This window comes from Doryrhamphus excisus, linkage group LG13 (assembly GCF_037039965.1).
Source record: "Doryrhamphus excisus strain RoL-2023G ecotype Guam linkage group LG13, RoL_Dexc_Guam_v1.1, whole genome shotgun sequence".
Classification (NCBI taxonomy): Eukaryota; Metazoa; Chordata; class Actinopteri; order Syngnathiformes; family Syngnathidae; genus Doryrhamphus; species Doryrhamphus excisus.
In genome coordinates this window covers 5423251-5444354 of record NC_136369.1, presented here as the reverse complement: position 1 = coordinate 5444354, position 21104 = coordinate 5423251, and the positions used below count along the sequence as shown (strand labels likewise).

The 21104-nt window shown below is 41.8% G+C and overlaps 1 protein-coding gene across 3 annotated transcripts in view; it reads right to left on the bottom strand.

Moving 5' to 3' along the window:
• The window catches only part of LOC131139792 (glypican-6-like), a 138589-nt gene that overhangs the window by 102596 nt on the left and 14889 nt on the right, over positions 1–21104 (bottom strand). For all 3 annotated transcript variants that reach the window (XM_078795729.1, XM_078795728.1, XM_058089686.2), the window contains exon 2: positions 2595–2753. In XM_078795729.1, the coding sequence (XP_078651855.1) occupies positions 2595–2753 (159 nt within the window). The remainder of the gene's footprint in view (positions 1–2594; positions 2754–21104) is intronic.

Genomic DNA, 21104 nt, shown 5'->3' with positions numbered 1-21104 from the left:
CACATGTCACCACCACTTCCTGCAGCCGTGAAGCAGTCATGACATTATTTGGTCCCATTTTGATGCTATGCTATAGCAGGTATAATCCCTAACTTTTTAGTTTTGTATGAAAAGATGAGTTGAAGACGAGAACACACACTGGAGAAAACCCTTTTTCCTGTTCAATCTGTGGCATAGGTTTTTTACGAAATCCAGATTTGAAATTACACACCAGAATACACTGGAGAAAAACGTTTTACTTTTTTTTTAACTAATTAAACTGTGTCTATACAAGAGACTTGCCTATAAGAGCTCCAGAGAAGAAGCTCTCTTTGCAGAAAAGAAAATGTATGTTTATATTACTTCACAACTGCAGAAAGAAAACACAGCAAAGGAAAGCATAGACAGTGTGGGAGAGGGATTGTGGTCTAAGAGACATCACTTTGGGCATTATGATCTAGTATGACCTATGACCTATTATGCAAATTTTTTGGCTCTTTGTATAGAGTTGTGGTCTCCCAGAAAGTGTTCTAGTTCTTCCAGAATCTGCACCTATTCAGCTGTATTATACTTTACCTATACCTATACCTATAAATGTAGTTCAAATGTTGGATTCTTGTGTTAAAGGATGGCAAAGTTTCAGATGACGAGGTCTGCGCATTTGGAAGTGAGTCCTGAAAGAAGTTTGGGATGGCTCAAAACGCTTGGTTTCAGAAGGCGTGATAAAACTGCCCCTTTGTGAGGAGCTGACTTCCTTATATGGGTGTGGCTATCCTCCCCCGAGCTCTGCTTACAACGGCCTGCCCCAAACTCTGCTCCTCTGGTCACGTGCCTAGCAAAGGCTCGTACAGGAAAGTCACATTCGCTTACAATTCCTAATGATTCCTCTATGTGTCTCCCACCCTTGACATCTTAGACTTAAATAAAGAGCCCCATGGGCTTCCATAGATTGTAACCTGAGAAATAGAAATGAACTGCTACTGCTACCCTTTTGATTCTCTAATCGAGCTCTCAATCTTCCGATGACTAACCCTTAAATTATTAGTCTCAGTTTATTGAAATTAATTTTCAGTCCACGATAACACCACACACCAAACTTTTACTGGGACTAAACAAATGCAAAGCTATGAAGTTGTACTGTGAAAAGTAAATCAGGTAGAATATAATAACACTAAGCTCTGAAAAACTCATTTTTAATTTAGCTACGCGAGCAGTCATTTGTGGCATTGCATTATTATTTTTTTTTAATTCACAAGCCTGAAGGAGAAACACTTAATGAACACAAATAAAAAGTATTTTTGTTTGTTGACAAGTAAAATGATGATGACAGATTACACTCCTGATCCAAACTAGGGATGAGCGAATACGCCGCAATCTGTATCTGTTCACTATGTTCCTTAGTTAACATCTTCAAAGGCCTTGCGTCATTTCATGCCACACATTTGTAGTTTGCAAGGGTCTTTAAAATGTGGAAGAAAGATTTATTCTCCGATGGGAAAAAAATGTAACCTTGATGGTCCTACTGGCATGACAAGAAGATCCCACCTGAGATGTTTTCCACCCGGCACAATGGAGGGGGCGCCATCATAATCTGCGGTGGTTTTGCTTTCAATGGAACAATGGAGCTTCAGATTGTTCAGGGGTGTCAAAAGGCGGATGACTATGTGGAAATGTTGCAGGGGCCATTCCTCATGACTGAAGGCCCTGGTTTGTGTGGTAATGACTGGCTTTTTCAACAGGACAATACTGCAGTTCAGAATGCTTGCCTGATAATGCTTCCTTTTCCTTTTCCAACAGTCGGACCATATTTATTATCAATGAGACTATTGGAAAGTAGGGATTTCAAGCAAGAATTGCAAGCATTTACTTTAAAAGCTTTAATTTAATATAGCATTTTAAGAACAAACACTTGACAAAGAATGTTGAGTTTTCAACGGTGATGCCGTGTTGCAGCCAACTCTGGGCAATGTTTGTATATGTGGATGACATTCAGAAGGCTAAGCAAATAGCACAAAAAAGAATTGAATTCATTGGATGACCAGCCTTTCTCAGTCCTGCACCAATTCTTCACATTTTGTGCAGGACGACACAGCTAAGACATACCTTGGTTGAAAGGTATTTTAAAAGCCATTTTATACTTAAGGTGCGATTACCCTTTAGAGAGCATTTTATTGAAAATTATTCTATGTTATGAATGGACAGCTGTAATCTTTTAAAATGATGTAAAATGAATGAAGATTATGTCTGTCATATTTCAGTAATGGGTGGAGGTAAAGAAAGAAAATGCAATTAAGAGAACATAATTATATAATTCACCCAACCCAGCACATCGCACAATGTCTAAAAAGGAACACATGTCTACAAATGTACCAAAGAGGAGAGAAAACATTAATAAAAGAAGGAGAACCCTTAAAACTAAGCAGTCTGCCCATATCTTATTAATACCAGTCATCGTAATTATTAATCATTCCATCAGGAGTCTGCATATACAAGTCTGACATGAGATTTGACAGTCTTTGCCTGAATGCATTTGTTAAGAGTGTCTGGTAAACTAATGCCGATGCATCTGGGCTAACATTGCATCCAACAGATGAAACAAAACTCCTCCTGCTTACCGTCAAACTTTTTATGCCTGGAAACAAATGTCACCCTCATGTTGTGGCTGCTTTCCTCAACCAGCTTCTCAAACTCCAGTTTGCTCTGCTGGCTGAGTTTGTCTTCCATGTCAGACGTGCAGCAGGTGTATCCCTGAGGACAGACGTGCAGGTGCTCACCTAAGGGACAAACACAGGAAGCACTGTTTTCACACTTGTCACTACCACGGGAGTCACTTTTTCAAAAGGCGGAACAGAGTGTTTGATCATAACGCTTCTGTGTTTTTCACTGATGTAGCAGATGGGGTACACTGTAACAAACTAGAAAGGGTTACTGACCTGAATATCTGTGTAGAATGACAAGCAAATACAGGAGTTTGCATAGAAACTGATAAATACATAATTATAATAGTATTTCAATTCAAGCAGAGTGAGCCAGAAAATAATCAAGAATTATTGCTGTTGTATTTTTATGGACAAAAACAAATCAATAAATACAACGAAGAATCAAAGGAAGAGTACTGAATGCAAGCCCAATTCTCCAATCGTACACGTCCAACAACAACCCAAACCCACTAATGCTCTACATGCAGAGCCAACTGGCCCATTAGGCAATGTATGTGGATGCTAAGCGTGCCATGGCCTCCAGGGGAAGCCAAAATAATCGTGAAAAAAATGTGCTTTAATATAATTACATCAAAAGTAGTTATTATCATTCATTCATTCATTTATTTTCTACCACTTATCCTCACAAGGGTCGCGGGGGTGCTGGAGCCTATCCCAGCTGTCTTCGGGCGAGAGGCTGGATACACCCTGGACTGGTCGCCAGCCAATCACAGGGCACATATAGACAAACAACCATTCACACTCACATTCATACCTACGGACAATTTGGAGTCACCAATTAACCTAGCATGTTTTTGGAATGTGGGAGGAAACCGGAGTACCCGGAGAAAACCCACGCATGCACGGGGAGAACATGCAAACTCCACACAGAGATGGCCGAGAGTGGGATTGAACTCTAGTCTCCCAGCTGTGAGGTCTACGCGCTAACCACTCGACTGCCGTGCAGCCCTGGTTATTATCATGAACTTTTAAAATGGAAAAGCACACATTCATTCAATTTCCGATACTGATATCAGCCGTTACGGGTACCAATATGTGTAACACATAGGCTTTGGTAGGCTGCACAGCGGTCGAGTGGACGAGTGGTTAGCGCGCAGACGCTAGGAGACCCGAGTCCAATCCCACCCTCGGCCATCTCTGTGTGGAGTTTGCATGCTCTCCCTGTGCATGCGTGGGTTTTCTCCGGGGACTACGGTTTCCTCCCACATTCCAAAAACATGCTAGGTTAATTGGCGACTCCAAATTGTCCATAGAGTGTGAATGGTTGTTGGTCTATATGTGCCCTGTGATTGGATGGCGACCCCGCTTCTCACCTGAAGACAGCTGGGATAGAGGCTCCAGCACCCACGCGACCCTCATGAGGATAAGCGGTAGAAAATGAATGAATGAAGGTGGAATGACACATACATGTATGTGTTGTGAAGCTAATGGATAGAGCATCAGCAATTATTTTGCCAACGTGTCTGCAAAACAACAGAAAAATACTTGCTGTTAGGCTTGGGCTGAGACATTTGTTTTAGTCAACACTTAGTCACTTTGGGTAGGGCCGGGTAGGGAACTTTGTACATGCATACAAAGGGACCTATATGTGAAGAGTCTGTGCATAGATAATGAACCACTGATGTGGCTGTATGTACATGCTGGCAAACTCATATGTACTCAACCTTTAATAAGTCCTAAGAGAGACGCCAAGCTACTGTAATGAGGAACAGCATCACCACAACACAAATCCATTTTTACTCCAGAGCAAAGCAAACCCCTTATAGCTATAGAAACAAAGCTGTACAAAACAACAGATAAAGTAAAAATGCAGCAGTTGGTTTGTTTGGGTGAAGGAAGGGGTAAGACGAAGGGGAAGGGCTAAGGAGTAGAATTGGGCTGTGAATGAGGACAAGCACTATAAAAAACTGGTTGGATGGATAATTAGATGCTCTTTCACTTTTTCACCAATTTTTCACAAGATACAATGACAAATTTTAAAAAGTCAAGTGAAAGGTTGTAACTCAATATTTATATCGACATTATGATGGATTACTACAGCCACACTGGGTAACTCTTAAATCATTCTATTTTAGTTTGACACGTCCATCAGTGCAATACATTGAGATTCACCAGTAAAGGTAGAACACTGCAGGACACGAAAGAAAAAGACAAAGCAGTGATGACATAGAATGATGACATTTGAAAGTAGAATGATGACATTTGAAAGAAAGCCTTTTATCTTTCACAGGCTGTAGTACATCAACACCACTTTTTATTTCTTTTTATCTGATATGTCAGAAATATTGGGTAAATTGAATACTTTGGTGAGACAGTATGAATTACATATACTTTGTTGATGGCAGCTGAAAATGTTGTTATAATGTCTTTTAAAAATATATACAGTATTTTTTTTCAGTAGCACTTATTAAAATTCTGAAAAGTGTATGACAAATATGCCTGGGAAGATTATCAATGGTGTTCATGGATAGACAAACTGTTAAACTAGTCTTTACAATGTTAAATTTAGGACAAACGTTTATTCAGTTAATCTGAAGCCTTCTTGCTTTGATTAATCGAGGAATTGGTTAGGTCCTCGTAGGACCAAATCAATATGAACCAAAGCTGAGGTGAGTCAATGGGCTCAAACTTTGTGGCGCAGCGCAAGGTGGCACAGCGCAAAGTGGCACAGTGCAAAGTGGTGCAGCGCAAGGTGGCGCAGCGCAAAGTGGCGCAGCGCAATGTGGTGCAGAGTGACGCAGGCCACGCAGTGGTAATTTGGTCCACTTCACCACTGTGCAAGAGGACACCAGAGAGAGAAAAGCCACCCAAGTGAGAGAATAAAATGCAAACTCCACAAAGACAGGTATTAGTTGAAAATCCAACCTTGAGCCTACTTCCGTTGAGGGAGATGTGAGAATCTTATTTTCGTTCACACTGCCATCACTTTAAATTTCCAGATAAATACAAATTTTGTCAAATTACATTACAGAAAAAAAATCAACGCTTGGCATGTAAAAAAAAGATGTGAATATATAAATGTCAAACTGTAGACATGTTTTTTGGCTCACTCGACCCTGTCTGCTCTGTTCTACTTGGCTGCTTTGCTCCGAAAATGGAATTTGAAACCAACCTGTCAATATGGCAAGATCACAGCTGTGTATCTGACTTTAGACTCTTGTTGAAGGTAAAAGATGAAACTTGAAGATGATTTTTTTTTTTCACGGCAGCACAATGACTGGGTAAACAGAATTGTCCACGGAATACGCCAAGAACAACTGAATCCTGTGAATGAAATGCTGTCATCCTGAGGAGAAGAAACACTTGAAACACTAACCTGACCCCTCCCCTGAAACATTGGTGGAAAAAGTTGGCAATAACGCTACTTCCGTCAACAAGGTAAAACGTTTGTGAGTGATGCTGAGATACTGTATAATATAGTACTCAATTTTAGCTCCTACAATAACAAAATTATATAGGTCACTTATGGAAATGGAACACTGTTTTTTTGAAATTTTGCTTGTTAGGACTTAGTAGCTGTGTCCCAATGACGTACATTTTAGCTAGCTTGTATTAACTCATTATCATGCACAGAAAAGCGAAAGAAATATGTGTTCATATTTCACATAAGAATTGTGAATGATGGGAAAAATGACAAAAAAAGTGCACTTCCCCTTTAAGACCACAACCTGCATCTGCAGTACATTGGTCATTAGGTTCGGTGAAGTACCAGACTTGACAAACTGGCTTTTATTGCACGTCATGATAATCATTATTATCGTCATCCTTCTAACGGCCGTAGCCCTCAAACAAGCTAAAACTCAACTCTGAACCCCCAAGGTGACTTCCCTCTCCGGCATCAATTCTGCTTCCCCACAACCTAAACAAATGGCTTATTTTCTGTAATTGAGTATATCCGCTATAGGTGTTATTTGATGTGTCGATACCTCTAACTACGAAAATATTCATTTTATAAAGAAGGAATCCTACTTTGCAGAAATTCAATTAGAAGTAAGAGTCTAGAAGTAAATAACCACAATAAATGAGGGAATACTGCACTGGGCAAAATTGGAAAATGGTGTATTGCATCAATAAATGCAGTGTTTGCTATCAGGTTATTGATATGAGTTATTTATTATTATTAACTTTACTTTTTTTATCCATCCAATTTCTCGACCGCTTAGCCGCACTAGGTTTGCTGGGTATGCTGGAGCCTATCCCAGCTAACTTCGGGTGGGGTACACCTTGGACTGGTCACACATGTAGCCAAACAACCATTCACACTGATTCCGGTGCATGTTTTTCAAAATAAGGTATACATTGTTTTTTAAAAAAAAACTGCGGTCAATATGTGCGTAAATAGTAAGCTATATAACATATGCAGGATAATCATTTTTACAATTTATTACTCACCATTGTTTTCATGTTAATTGTTAAGGTGTGGCAGCTTTTATTTTTGCAGCCCGCCACTACAGCTGTTACATGTAAAACCTGAAAGGATTTATGCATTTATTTAATGGACATTTTATTTCCTACCATAAATATACACAGTAGGGATAAGCCGGGTGCTTACATTTCTTTTTTGTTTTCATTTATCATAACAGACTTTTCATTGATTAGGGATGAGCTGCATACTTGTTACAAACAAGTATCCATTGTGGATAATGCATTTTTGCCCAATACAAGTATGAAACAAGTACATTTTGTCTTTCACTTTGTATCTCGGTTTGTATCTAAACTTATCTTGTAATGTACGGTGCATTTGACAAGACAGCACTGTGCAGGCTTGTGTTACATCAGTCACTTACGTATGAATGCTACTTTCCTTGAAGTCATCATAAAACAGGCATGCTACGTATAACATAAGAATTTTGTTAATTTTCGCTTGGTAGTACACAGACAGTGATGACATTAGCATTGACTGGCCACAACATTAGGTACGCCTGCACAGTGGCTGCATTAACAGACTTTCCACATTGCTAATGAAGTGACGTTCCTTGTAAGACCAACACAAATGCTGACAGTAAATCTATATTGCAAGTTTAGCAATATATTCAACGTTACAGCATCACAAAAGGTAATTTTTTTAAATCTTACTACTACATTTACATACATACATTTTATTTCTATTTTTGACAACTATTTTAGTTAATTTGAAAGTTTCTGATGAATCTGAAACACAAATGTGGTGCTGCGTGCTCATGTTGCACACCAGTGCACTTGCAGACATCAAATTGATTTCCAGAGGAAGCATATTTACATTTGATAAGCTATTGTCATGCTTGGCTTCGAATTCCGTTACTATTTCAAAGCTATCAGACGTGACGTGACTGCATGCAAGTCCATTTTTTTAATCACCTTGATCTCATCTACCATTTTCAACCACGCACTGCAGCATATAAAATAGAAGGTTGACTCACAAGGAGACCATTTTATTGGTGAATGTTGGGCTTTCATGAATGAAATAACAATCAACCACACTCAGTGCAAACCTGTGTGTCACTTGCAAAACTAAGTTTAAAAAAAAGTTATTATTCTGTCTCTACATTACCGTCCTATATAAGCAATGTGCATGAGAAAGAAAATTTTATAAATTAAAAAAATGTCTTCAATTCCCATTTATTTTTGAAAATAAAAAATGCTACCTTTTATTTGTATATTGTATGTACCCTCAATCTCGAGTCAAAAATTCCGATACTCGCTATGATCTTTGATCACCTCTCGCTTGCTTGAAATTTGATCACCTCCTGGTGATGTTGGGTATATAATCCTCCACCTTGGAAGTCAAATTCATGCATTCATTCAGCAGAGCATAAAAATATACGGCAGCACAATGACTGGGTAAACAGAATTGTCCACGGAATACGCCAAGAACAACTGAATCCTGTGAATGAAATGCTGTCATCCTGAGGAGAAGAAACACTTGAAACACTAACCTGACCCCTCCCCTGAAACATTGGTGGAAAAAGTTGGCAATAACGCTACTTCCGTCAACAAGGTAAAACGTTTGTGAGTGATGCTGAGATACTGTATAATATAGTACTCAATTTTAGCTCCTACAATAACAAAATTATATAGGTCACTTATGGAAATGGAACACTGTTTTTTTGAAATTTTGCTTGTTAGGACTTAGTAGCTGTGTCCCAATGACGTACATTTTAGCTAGCTTGTATTAACTCATTATCATGCACAGAAAAGCGAAAGAAATATGTGTTCATATTTCACATAAGAATTGTGAATGATGGGAAAAATGACAAAAAAAGTGCACTTCCCCTTTAAGACCACAACCTGCATCTGCAGTACATTGGTCATTAGGTTCGGTGAAGTACCAGACTTGACAAACTGGCTTTTATTGCACGTCATGATAATCATTATTATCGTCATCCTTCTAACGGCCGTAGCCCTCAAACAAGCTAAAACTCAACTCTGAACCCCCAAGGTGACTTCCCTCTCCGGCATCAATTCTGCTTCCCCACAACCTAAACAAATGGCTTATTTTCTGTAATTGAGTATATCCGCTATAGGTGTTATTTGATGTGTCGATACCTCTAACTACGAAAATATTCATTTTATAAAGAATTTGCATTTGACTTGTTTATAAATCTCGCTCTGACCGGTGTATAAAAAAAATAAAACAATAAAAAAAAAAAACAACAAAAGTCTGGCTTTTCCTCTGTGGAAGGGTGCCTGACCTTCCATCTCATGCACACCCCCACCTCTTCAGGATGCAGCGGTACTGCAAATGCCTCCCTGAACAACAGCTTGCTATGTGAAGATGTTGCATCCCTCCTGACTGAAGCTCCTCGTCTGTGTGCTAATGGCTGGCTTTTTCAACAGGACAACGCTGCAGTTCACAATGCCCGCCTGACAAAGGACTTCTTCCAGAGGAATGGCCTCACTCTTTTGGACCATCTTGTGTGTTCCCTTGATCTGAATCTATCTCAGAACATTGGAGGAGGGACGACAAGGGGGAGTTAACAAAAATGGACGTAATTTGAAGCCATCTTCACCACATGGAGCGACATTCCCACTCGAGTGTCCTAGAAACACTGACATCAAGCATTGCAAACCAATTTTTAAGGTGATTGACATGAACGGTGCAGGTACTCATTACATTTTGTTTGTATTTGGGGGTGTCAGGGTTTCTTTTTTTAGCTATCATAAAACCGTACTCTGATTGCATGCTTAAAATAAACAATATTATTATCAACAAATGTGGTTTTGAAGAATTAGAAGTGATAGTAGGTGGAGCATTGAGCCGTTTTTGACATGAACATCAGAGACAACAGAGGGGACATTGGAACATCCCAGAACAGATCATCTGTCGAACAGCATACTCGCTTCATTTCTGCTGTGTTCTTCCGTTTATCCTGTCCAAAGTGGCACTACAATTTTAAACTTGTGCTGATTTGATGCATGAAATGTGTTTTGACTGTCAGCTTCCATATTTTTGACAAAACAACAGACGAAGGCTAAGTGGGACGGTGTAAAGTTAGATTTAAATGAGTGAGCATAAAAGACAAACTGTATGTAAGCTCTGACTGGAGTGACAACACAGACGGAAGTGGTGATGTACTAAAAGAAGATACATGTGTCAGCTCAGGAAGGCCGCCTTTGTTGAGCTGCCAGACAACACAGATTTATCTTATGCAATAGGTTTTTCCATTTCCACCCACATCCAAGATGCATTACACTCTTTACTTCATCATGAATTCATGGATCAACATGAACAATGACGGAGACGCACACACGCATACATTATTTATCTTCATGTATCTTTAGCACACTAGTAAATGGTAATCCAAAAAAGGTGTCGCTTCCACTCCATTGTGCACACTGCCTTTGAAACTGATATCAGAAAGCAACTTTCTCTTTGACACTGAGCTCAAACTTAAAATTGAGTGATTAAACAAAGTCTGGGCTGCATGAAGTGGTTAGGACGCAGGCCTCACAGCTAGGAGACAAGGGTTCAATTCCACCCTCGGCCATCTCTGTGTGGAGTTTGCATGTTCTCCCCGTGCATGCGTGGGTTTTCTCCGGGTACTTCGGTTTCCTTCCACATTCCAAAAACATGCTAGGTTAATTGGCGACTCCAAATTGTCCAAAGGTATGAATATGAGTGTGAATGGTTGTTTGTCTATATGTGCCCTGTGATTGGCTGGCGACCAGTCCAGGGTGTACCCCGCCTCTCGCCCGAAGACAGCTGGGATGGAAAACTGAGGAAAAGCGGTAGAAAATGAATGAATGAATGAATGAATGAACAAAGTCTGGTAATTATGAGCAAATTGTATTCTTCTATAGTGATTATACAGTTAAATGTTCTGTTAGCATAAGCTCAAATATGTCCTAATCAAATTCATTCTAGTGTGCAATTACACAAGCCTTTAATGTCCAGATGTGCCCATCGGCAAAACTCACGAGGATGATGAAAGAAAATTGCAAATTTTTGTGCTACATTATTGTGTACACCTGAGCAGTGTGAAACAGTCTGGCTTGGTAAATACATCCACACTTGATTTAGTTTGACACATATTTCTTCCCACTCATGTTAACACCCTCATTACTAAGTGATGGTAGGAAAGGTATGAGTTGGCTATCTATTACATGCACAAACTGAATTATTTTGGTGTTGGTGCATGTCTTAGATATAGTGATTTATTATTTCTATGGCTTTTGGGTTTGATCATACCAGAATGTGCAGGTATGTGCATTTGCGTTTAATGAGTATGGAAGTATTACCAGTATCACTTCCTGAATCCATATTTCTGTGATAAGTAAAACCGGCGACACTTCAAGTCAAAGTCCAAACCACCTAGCCACAGTACCCTTAACGTTTTAAGAAACTAAGGTTACAGTATGTCCACACAAATATGGATTTCTAAGAAACATATTTTTCTATGTCATCCAGACACAAGCATAGGTTTTTGTTTTTTAGAAAAGGGTGAAAATTTTTGAAAACTCTGGCTTCAGCATATGCATGTGGACTGTGAAATGTGCATTTTGTGCAATGTGCATGACCTAAATAAAACCTAGGATAACTAGCTAACTGGAGGCAAGTGGAATGACCTCAAGGTATGATCATGCAGAGATTAAAGGAAAAAATAGTTTCCAATGTTCCAAATTATAAGGCTTCTTTTCCCTTTATGGTAAAAGGAATGTACTCTGCGCCTCTACATGCAAGCGAATGCATTGATTAAAGCACATTTTAATCCTTCCATGGTCATAGTCGCAGTAAATCCGACAATTGACCAAACAGTTTGTTAGGCATCTGTTTAATGACATCAAATAATGAAGCTTTTGCCCCATGACACACGGCACAGTTTTCATGGTTCACAAAATTATCACTAGTCACGAAGGAAAATGGATCTACGTTACGTTCACCCTGCAGGTCGGTTCCATACTGTATTTGCTAATTTTTTTTGCTCATACTGTATGTGTCCTGTATCTGATTTTTTCTCATGTCCATCTGAATAGTATTTTTATTTCAAATGTGACTCAGGCCTTGTCCACATATACGCGGGTATTGTCACGGTCCGGCTTGTGAGTTGTAAGGTTCGACCCCAGGATGCAGAGAATAGGACCCAAATGCAGGTAAAGATATATTTATTCGAGCTATGCAGCAGGATGGCGCAGTAGCCAGGAAAACTCAAACACAAGACAATGAACCGACAACTAAGGGAGCGTGCACCTGAACTAAATAGCAATCACCGATTGAAACCAGGTGCGGGAGAAAATGGAAAGAAACGGAAAGCAGGACAGAGCAACAGAGGAAGTGAATACAAAATAAGAGCACGAACGAGGAACAGAGAGGAAAGACAAAAACTAAGGAAGTGAAAAAGTGAAAGCCCTGGATGGACCCCTCTGGGGGGCGGCCAGGGCGGTGGGCCTGGCCGGGGAGGCTGGCCCCAACATGGGTGAGGTGACGCTGGAGGAGGAGGAGCAGCCTCCCGCCGCTGAGGAAGAGGAGCGGCCTCCCGCCGCTGAGGAAGAGGAGCGGCCTCCCGCCGCTGAGGAAGAGGAACGGCCTCCCGCCGCTGAGGAAGAGGGGCGGCCGCCCGCCGCTGAGGAAGAGGGGCGGCCTCCCGCCGCTGAGGAAGAGGGGCGGCCTCCCGCCGCTGAGGAAGAGGGGCGGCCTCCCGTCGCTGAGGAAGCGGGGCGGCCTCCCGCCGCTGAGGAAGAGGGGCGGCCTCCCGCCGCTGAGGAAGAGGGGCGGCCTCCCGCCGCTGAGGAAGAGGGTCTTGCTCCGGAGAAAAACGTACCGGGCAGCACATCCCGGTTAGCCGGAGGAACCGGTTGTGCTGGAGGTCCAGCGGGCTGTTCCTCTTCAGGCGACCAGCAGAGGGCACCACACTCGACGGACGGGGTGTCATGTGCGTCCTCCGACGCACAGCTGGTCGTAGTAGCCATATGCTGCTGGGTGTGGAACCAGGGATGGGAGGAGAGGGACCTGGAGAAGGGTCTTACTTTCAGCCTGCTCTGCTGCCCGGACCAGGTCTACAAGGGACCTCAGGCGGGGTTTGGGCTCTGGAGGGGTCTGGAGCATCAAGCCGCTGGACACGAGAGCCAGGGGATGCTGGGGCTTGGGGCTGCGCGGCTTGGGCACAGGAGGAATCCGGGGAGTCACACAGCTTGGCACGGGAGCCGGGGTTTGGGAACCCTTGAGACTGCGCGGCTTGGGCATGGGCGGGATCCGGGATGCCACGCAGCTTGGCACGGGAGCCGGGTCTTGGGAACCCCAGGGGCTGCGCGGCTTGGGCACAGGCGGAATCCGGGATGCCACGCAGCTCGGCACGGGAGCCGGGTCTTGGGAACCCCAGGGGCTGCGTGGCTTGGGCACTGGAGGAAACTGAGCCGCCACGCAGCTTGGCACGGGAGCCGGGTCTTGGAAACCCCTGGGGCTGCGTGGCTTGGGAACTGTAGGAATCTGTGACGCCACGCAGCTTGGCACGGGAGCCGGGTCTTGGAAACCCCTGGGGCTGCGTGGCTTGGGAACTGGAGGAATCTGTGACGCCACGCAGCTTGGCACGGGAGCCGGGTCTTGGAAACCCCTGGGGCTGCGTGGCTTGGGAACTGGAGGAATCTGTGATGCCACACAGCTTGGCACGGGAGCCGGGTCTTGGGAACCCCAGGGGCTGCGCGGCTTTGGGACAGGAGGGGAACATGTGCCGTGCTCCTCTTCGTGTTGCGCAGGCGGCAGCGGGAATCCGGAAGAGGGTGGCGAGAGATCGGCGTGCTTACACGGAGTGGGAGCCTTCTTGCGCTTGATCGTAGGCCGGCACTCTGAAGCCGCGTGAGCGGGGGGTGCACCCCGGCTTGGCGCGGAGGTGAGGGAGGAGACGGCTTCGCCCGCTGAAGCCTTGCTGGAGCTGGCCGAGACGTGCGTCGGCGTCATCGGCGGCGGGCTGGTGTGTCAATGCCGTGTCCGGGGTACACCCACGGCATGGGGATAAGCGTGCCGTCCGGCCCCCACACCATGTCCTCCAGCTCCTCCGGAGTGAACTTTGCGCACTCCTCCTCCATCGCCTTAAAAATCTGCAGGGTCCAGAAATCCATCTGTGCGAGGTCGTCATCTGGTCGGTTCATTCTGTCACGGTCATTTTTGGCACAAAAAAAAGTTTTTTAAAACCTCCGTCCAAAGCTTGGATTTAGAGAAAAATCTGATTATGTGTTTAGGTATGGATGCCAATAACCGGAGTTTTATGTTTCCCACCGTCACTACCTGTGACAACATGTGCTGTGATGTCACACGACCTGTGTTTATATCAGAAACAACATGGATGCCCTCGTAACTGTGTTGTGACTGTTTTTATAGCGCTTATTGCACGCTTGTATTTGCAAGCCCAAATATTGCTTCACTTTAATGAGCAGAGGCGAAGAAGCCCTTTGGGCTTGGCCATCATCGCTGAAATAACAATTCCAAGTCCAAGCGTTGTCCTCGTGCTTTGGCAACATCCCCAATCAACATTTTCTTGTTGACTTTGTATTCTAAAGCAACGCTTCAAAGTAATTCTGCCTCCTTGTCAGTCCGCACAAACGAACCTGGCACCATGTTTTATGTTTGCGAAAGTGATGAGATGAGAGTGGATCATTAGATTTTAGGAACTTTAGGAACTACTGCTGCCTATAGGTTTGGTATGCATTTGACTGGGGTTCACAATGCATTTATGCGGTTACGTGTGGATGCATTTGTTTTTCAAAGACAAGGTTGTGTGGACGCAATTTTTTCATTTTTTCTGTAAACACATCGTAATGGGCGTGACCTTTTTTGGCATTGTGAATGACAAGTGATAAAAAATCGGACTTGCATCATACCCTGCAGTGCGAATGTAGCCTTAGATCTGGCTCTTTAAGTATTTTTGAAATAAACAAGCCATTGTTGTTTATGAGTATTCGGCTCATACCTAATAACACTTTTATTATTCTTTTAACTATTTTAGTATTATTAGTGAATTTGAAATTCATTTTACATGTATTTTGGTAATGAACTGATTTAAGCAACAAAAAAATCTCAGGAGCCATTTAGAAGCCAAAAGATCTGGCAAGATCTAGGCAGCCAAACCAAAAGAACCAGTTTCCTTAAATAAGCAGAAATCCCATGACTAATTATGACCAGCTATTGTTTCGACTTGGATGTCAGTGAATACAAATTGACCGCTACTGCTTTTTCAAATTTTTTTGTGTTGAAACTATCATACTTCCATGCTTTATATTTTGAGAGAAGTGAGTATGCGTAGGCCTGCAATAATGGATAACACCTATCTGCCCTTTATTTTTTTTTATTGAACTCAAAATGCAGCAGTTACTCTTAAGTGCATGCTCGTTTGTTGTGTTAACTGTCACTTTATAAGAATGGGTGTGAAATATGGAGCTTGGTATTTTCTGTGGTTTATGGTACAGTATATGTGAAAGGCAAAAGCCGGGCTCTCTTTTTACATTGTTGATTTGGAACTTATATATAACTTATATCTAGAAGCAAGTTAAAAATAATTTTTTTTTAGAATCTTGCTAATCCAATCCTTCGTCTTTTATGACTCAGCACCTGTACATCGTCAGTTGGCACTGTAAAATGGTCTTTACATTATAAAATGGTGCTTAAATTAATGCGGTTAAACACAGTACGGTGAAAATATGTTTACTTTCACTATCCTAGCAGTAAACCCAGGGAAACCCGTGAAGCAAATGCGTAACAATGACCAGGCTGGAGCACGAACTGATACGACGGCAGAGAAAATAACGCAGAGCGATTTGTGAGGTCTGATTTCTTTGGATTTTATGATGCAAATGTATTATGCTTTTGAATGCATATTATTTTGAGAAGCCAAACTCTTTATTTAACTGTCCCCAGCAACTGGCTGGAACTACTTTCCTCAGGACGGAGATCCGACCAGAACTCACCTCAGAACACAAGTGAGTCGCTGTTGACGGACTTCAACTTCATGTCAAAAAATCCAAATGATGAGCGCTTGCAGAGTCTTGTCTTGTCAATCACAGAGTGTGAAGAGTGAATACATAATGAGCATTTTCTTTAAACAAGAATACCGGAGGACAACGCAGTCAAAAATGAGCTACACAGTGCCTAGTTCAAGGGTACATTAACAGTGCTCAGGAAGCAACTACTCCATATTCTCCCTCTTAAACCTTCCTGTCCCCTTGAAAAGTCTTTACAAACTGAGGTACTGGTGCAACAGTATAACGGTATAAACAACTTTTTTAAAAATCATGCTGCTGGGGGAAATCAGTAGCTTCTATTCTCCAGTGTGGAAATCAACAGTGTGATTATCTCCCACAAGGATTACTTAGTCTACCTGGGCAAAGGGCAACGAGCATATGTTGCATGCCATCTGGTGCATCCCTTGACCAATGCTGCCTGCATTAATAAATGGAGGATTTTCCTAATGAGAAAAATTCCAACAGATCATGAGGTCCAGAGAAAAACCAGAATCGATGATCCACACTTTAATTCATTCATTCCATTTTACCAGTGACCTGAAACCTATGCCATTTTGGCCATTACTATCTGACACGCTACACCTACATCTTTGGTGTTATCCCCCTTGCTAATCACCGAACATAAGCATTCATTCATTCATTTTCTACCGCTTTTTCCTCACTGGGGGTGCTGGAGCCTATCCCAGCTTTCAGCAGTTCAGCGAGAGGCGGGCTACACCCTGGACTGGTCGCCAGCCAATCACAGGGCACATATAGACAAACAACCATTCACACTCACATTCATACCTATGGACAATTTGGAGTCGCCAATTAACCTAGCATGTTTTTGGAATGTGGGAGTAAACCAGAGTACCCGCAGAAAACCCACACATGCCGAGGGTGGAATTGAACCCTGGTCTCCTAGCTGTGAGGTCTGCGCGTTAACCACTCGTTCGCCATGCCGCCTCCGAACATAAGCAGGTTAAGTTTAAAAAATGAACAATTCCGGGAGAATTGGAATGTCAAAACTGGTTCCCATCGATGCGTGATGCACAACCCTAGTCATGGGGAGCCATTCAAATATTGTATATGAAGCATGGATTTTTCATCAGTAAAGCAGCAGTGTATCAGTATGCACACCAAAAACACAGGACCATCAATTTATTAAGTAAGTCTAAGTATTCATTATGTAGTGAAGGCATGGAGGTAAGACTACTTAAATGTCTGACTGAGGAGGATACGTATAGACAAAGATATGTTATCACCAACATCGACATTCAGAATAATTTTGATATATGGGCTACATACGGTTATTAGTCATCTTGCTCATGTATCTTCGTATTGCTCTCATCCATTTTTGTGCAATGATTGGACTAAATGTTATTTAGTGCTGAGCCTCAGCACCCACTGAAAGGTTGTCTTTGAGATCTGTTGACTCAGGAGCAGCATTGGCTCGTCTCACGTTTGAGGTCTGACTTTTGGCTTTTGGCCAAATGGGCTCTGTAATTTATCTGTAGGGATCTCGGGTAGAAGACAAAGTTCAGATATTTCAAAGAAGTTGCATGAACAATTGCATCAATTGGTTTCTATTATGTATATACTGTAGCTACATGAGACAAAATGTGCATAAAAAAAAAAAAACATCAGAAATATGGAAGACAATTTTTCTGGTGAAGGTTTTTTTCTTAATTATAATGGTGGCTTTCAGTGTACAGTATTCTGGGAACGATTTAGAAGACAGATTAAAAGAAAATTACAAACCACAAATTGATGGTAGCAGATGCGTGAATTATGAGAGACAAGCAATTACACTAGTATTCTTTTTTTAGAACAAAGACAAGATTTTACAAAAACAATAATGAGGCGTTGTCGTGGTATTGTCAGAGGATCATATCACTTACTCTGGCTGTTGACAGATGCTCTGTTAGATACACGAAGATTGACTTTTCACAAGTGTGCACATATGCTTCATGAGGCATTATGACTTGTCAACTGAAATGCAACAACTGGAAAGAGACCCAATTACTGCACTAAATCACATCTGTGTCCATGTTGAAGTGGGAAAAATGCATCAAGCTTGATTGATCTCGGTGCTGCTTTGCCATCTGGATCTCCTCTCCATCACCCATATCACCCTCTTTCAACTAACTCCACCGGGGCTTGAGACCCTAATTAAATATGTCCAAATAAGATGACACAGATAACTCCCACGATTGCTCTGGCCATATGTTACCACTCTTGGAAGGTGCTAAAAGGTTTTTTAACTTTCAAATAACTTCCAGGGCAGAATCCCCCATTTATGCATGCGTTCATCTGTTGTTAACATTAGTGATGGTCGATTCCTTTTACTAACTCGGGTTTACGTATATGAGTCACTTAAGACAGCAAACATGCACATAAAAAACCCAACTCACACAAAGACTCCCATGAAGTATATACGTGATATAAGTAAATACGCTCGGAAGAGTAAGACCTGCCCCTTAAAGGGGACATATTATGCTCATTTTTCAACCCTTTGTATTGAGTTGTGGTGTCCTATAGAGCAGCTACACACAATAGCCCGCACAGAAAACTGTTTAGATTTTGCAGAATCTGCACCTATTGATTTGTGCTTCCTGCACTCCGCCGTGATTGGCCACACGCCCAAAGTGCTTCCTAACCATGACCCATATAAGGAAGTCCGCCCCTCTGTTACATCACGAAGGGACAGTTTTACTACAACTTTTGAAACCGAGCGTTTTGAGCCATCCCAATCTGAAACTTTGGTATCGTTTAACACGAGAATATGACATTCTAACTACATTTATAGGTCAGAAAATAGGAAAAAAGCATAGCAGGTCCACTTTAAACAAATGCAAGAAAATGGACCAAACTTTATACAAGTACCTTTATACAAAGTTATTTTTACAAAGTCAACACATTCTGTTCATAAAAAAAATTTAATAGCCAAATACATATTAAGTATTATTTCAGCCTTATCTATGAAAGATAATCCAGTGACATCTTGTTTGGACTGTAAACTAGTTGGTGCAATTACATGTAGGACACGATATATGCTATATCTAATATAGCGGTGACGTCAACATATGACTCATGAGTCATATGAGTCAACCTACCTGATACACCAGACCTGTGAGCCCAGCATGACTCACTGAACACACAAGCCCAAGTCAGGTTCCCGATTCAAGGAACCGATCTGTCGCTTTTTCCACACGGTTAATGCATTTATACAAATACAGTTAGAGCAGTGATTTCCTGAACTTTTTTAGCAGTGTACCCAGTTTGGAGATGAAATTATTTTCAGTCCCCGCCCCCTCCCTGTGCATGAATATTTTAATGATGAACATGTGCACGTGTCCGAGTAACAGTAGCACAATTAATGCCACGTTACCTGGTTCCATTTTAAATCTAGCTATCTGCAGCAGGTGTGAATGAGTGAACGAGTTAACAGATATGAATACAACATCAGAGTGTACGACGAGGAAGCCACCGACCTGCTGGCCTACTGGAACGACACCTACAAGTTCATTTCCATGTCCCCGTTCAGTAAACAATTGAAAAAACTTAGCCATACTCGACCAGGCAAGTCAACATTGCTTTATTATATAAACAAGAATGACAACACTATGTGTGTCAATTAATATAAGATAATACATGAGTTGTTTTCTTGACAATTAACAACTCTTGACTTCAATGTAAACCCACATGATGGCAGGTTAATTAATTAATTACGAAAAGACCCTGAACAGAAGTTGGTGATTAATGTAAAATTGGCAATAAACATAACAATAATGTGTCAGCCTTGCTGACTGTATTTTCCTCAAAAGCACCGAGTTCTGTACTACAAGCCAAATCACCAGCCAAACCACCTGAACAAGCAGACCATCTAATGAGTATTTTCTTTAAACTCGAATACGGACAATGACGAAATGTACTCATGTCATACTCATAACAGGCAAAAATGCACTTGTTTATAACGAATATCCAACTCATTCCTATGCAAAGCTCTTGTCTCAGTAGTTATTTCCTTCTGCTCCTGCAAACTCATGTCCTGTGACTTGGGTTCCTAAACCAGTCAAGCCAAACTTCAGGCAACTTCTGCTTAAGATTTTTCAGATCATTAACTGTTGTCTCACAGAGTGCAGCAGTGTGGACAATCAATTGTCCAATCAATTTATTTGATGTTTGTTGGTGGGCAGGTTTTCATTTCACCTTTGTACTATATTGTATTCAGTTCATTCAGATGTTGAAATATAGCTGTAATGGATGCCAACCTGGCATACCACTCGTCACTTGAAAACAGCTTTGCATCATCGCATCTCTCATTAGTCAAAAACACCTTTAATTCCTTGTGCCGCTCATGTACACAAAACAAGACTTTGCCACGTCTCAATGAAGACATGCAAATAATTGTCTTTTTAGCAATCTTTTGGCAAAGTTTATCATACTCACAACAGCCTCCAGCTCAGGGGTCAGGTCGGCTCGCAGTGTTTTGGATTGAGTGCCTCCCCGTGCAAAGAACAGTATATAATGATAACATCTGGGTGCCTCTGTTTAACACATCTGAAAAACTGCTCCATTGGGTTTCCACTGTTATGACATGACATATGACACAAAATACTTCCTCTACTCTTGTTTTTTCTGGGAATGCCTTGCAAAATTCGACCACTATAGTGCCATCCGACCAAGAAAGTTAGCACATGCACATGACTACGGTGCATTCAAGGACTGTTGCAAACAAGTCAGTTGCAAACAACATTGTCATACAAAAAAAATTCTAATGGTACTTTTTAAAAATAAAATATTGGCCCATATTTCCAAAATTGATATGCGTTAGCATAAAACTGGATTTTTTACACTTTTTTTTATCACTGTGCATAAAATTTCTCGGACAGTGGTTGGGGAAGAACAGTAAAGGGCTGGTCACCCAGCGCCATCATTTCCTTGATGAAATCACAAATCAGGTTAGCCCTCGTGTTGTCTCTGACCAACTTTTTT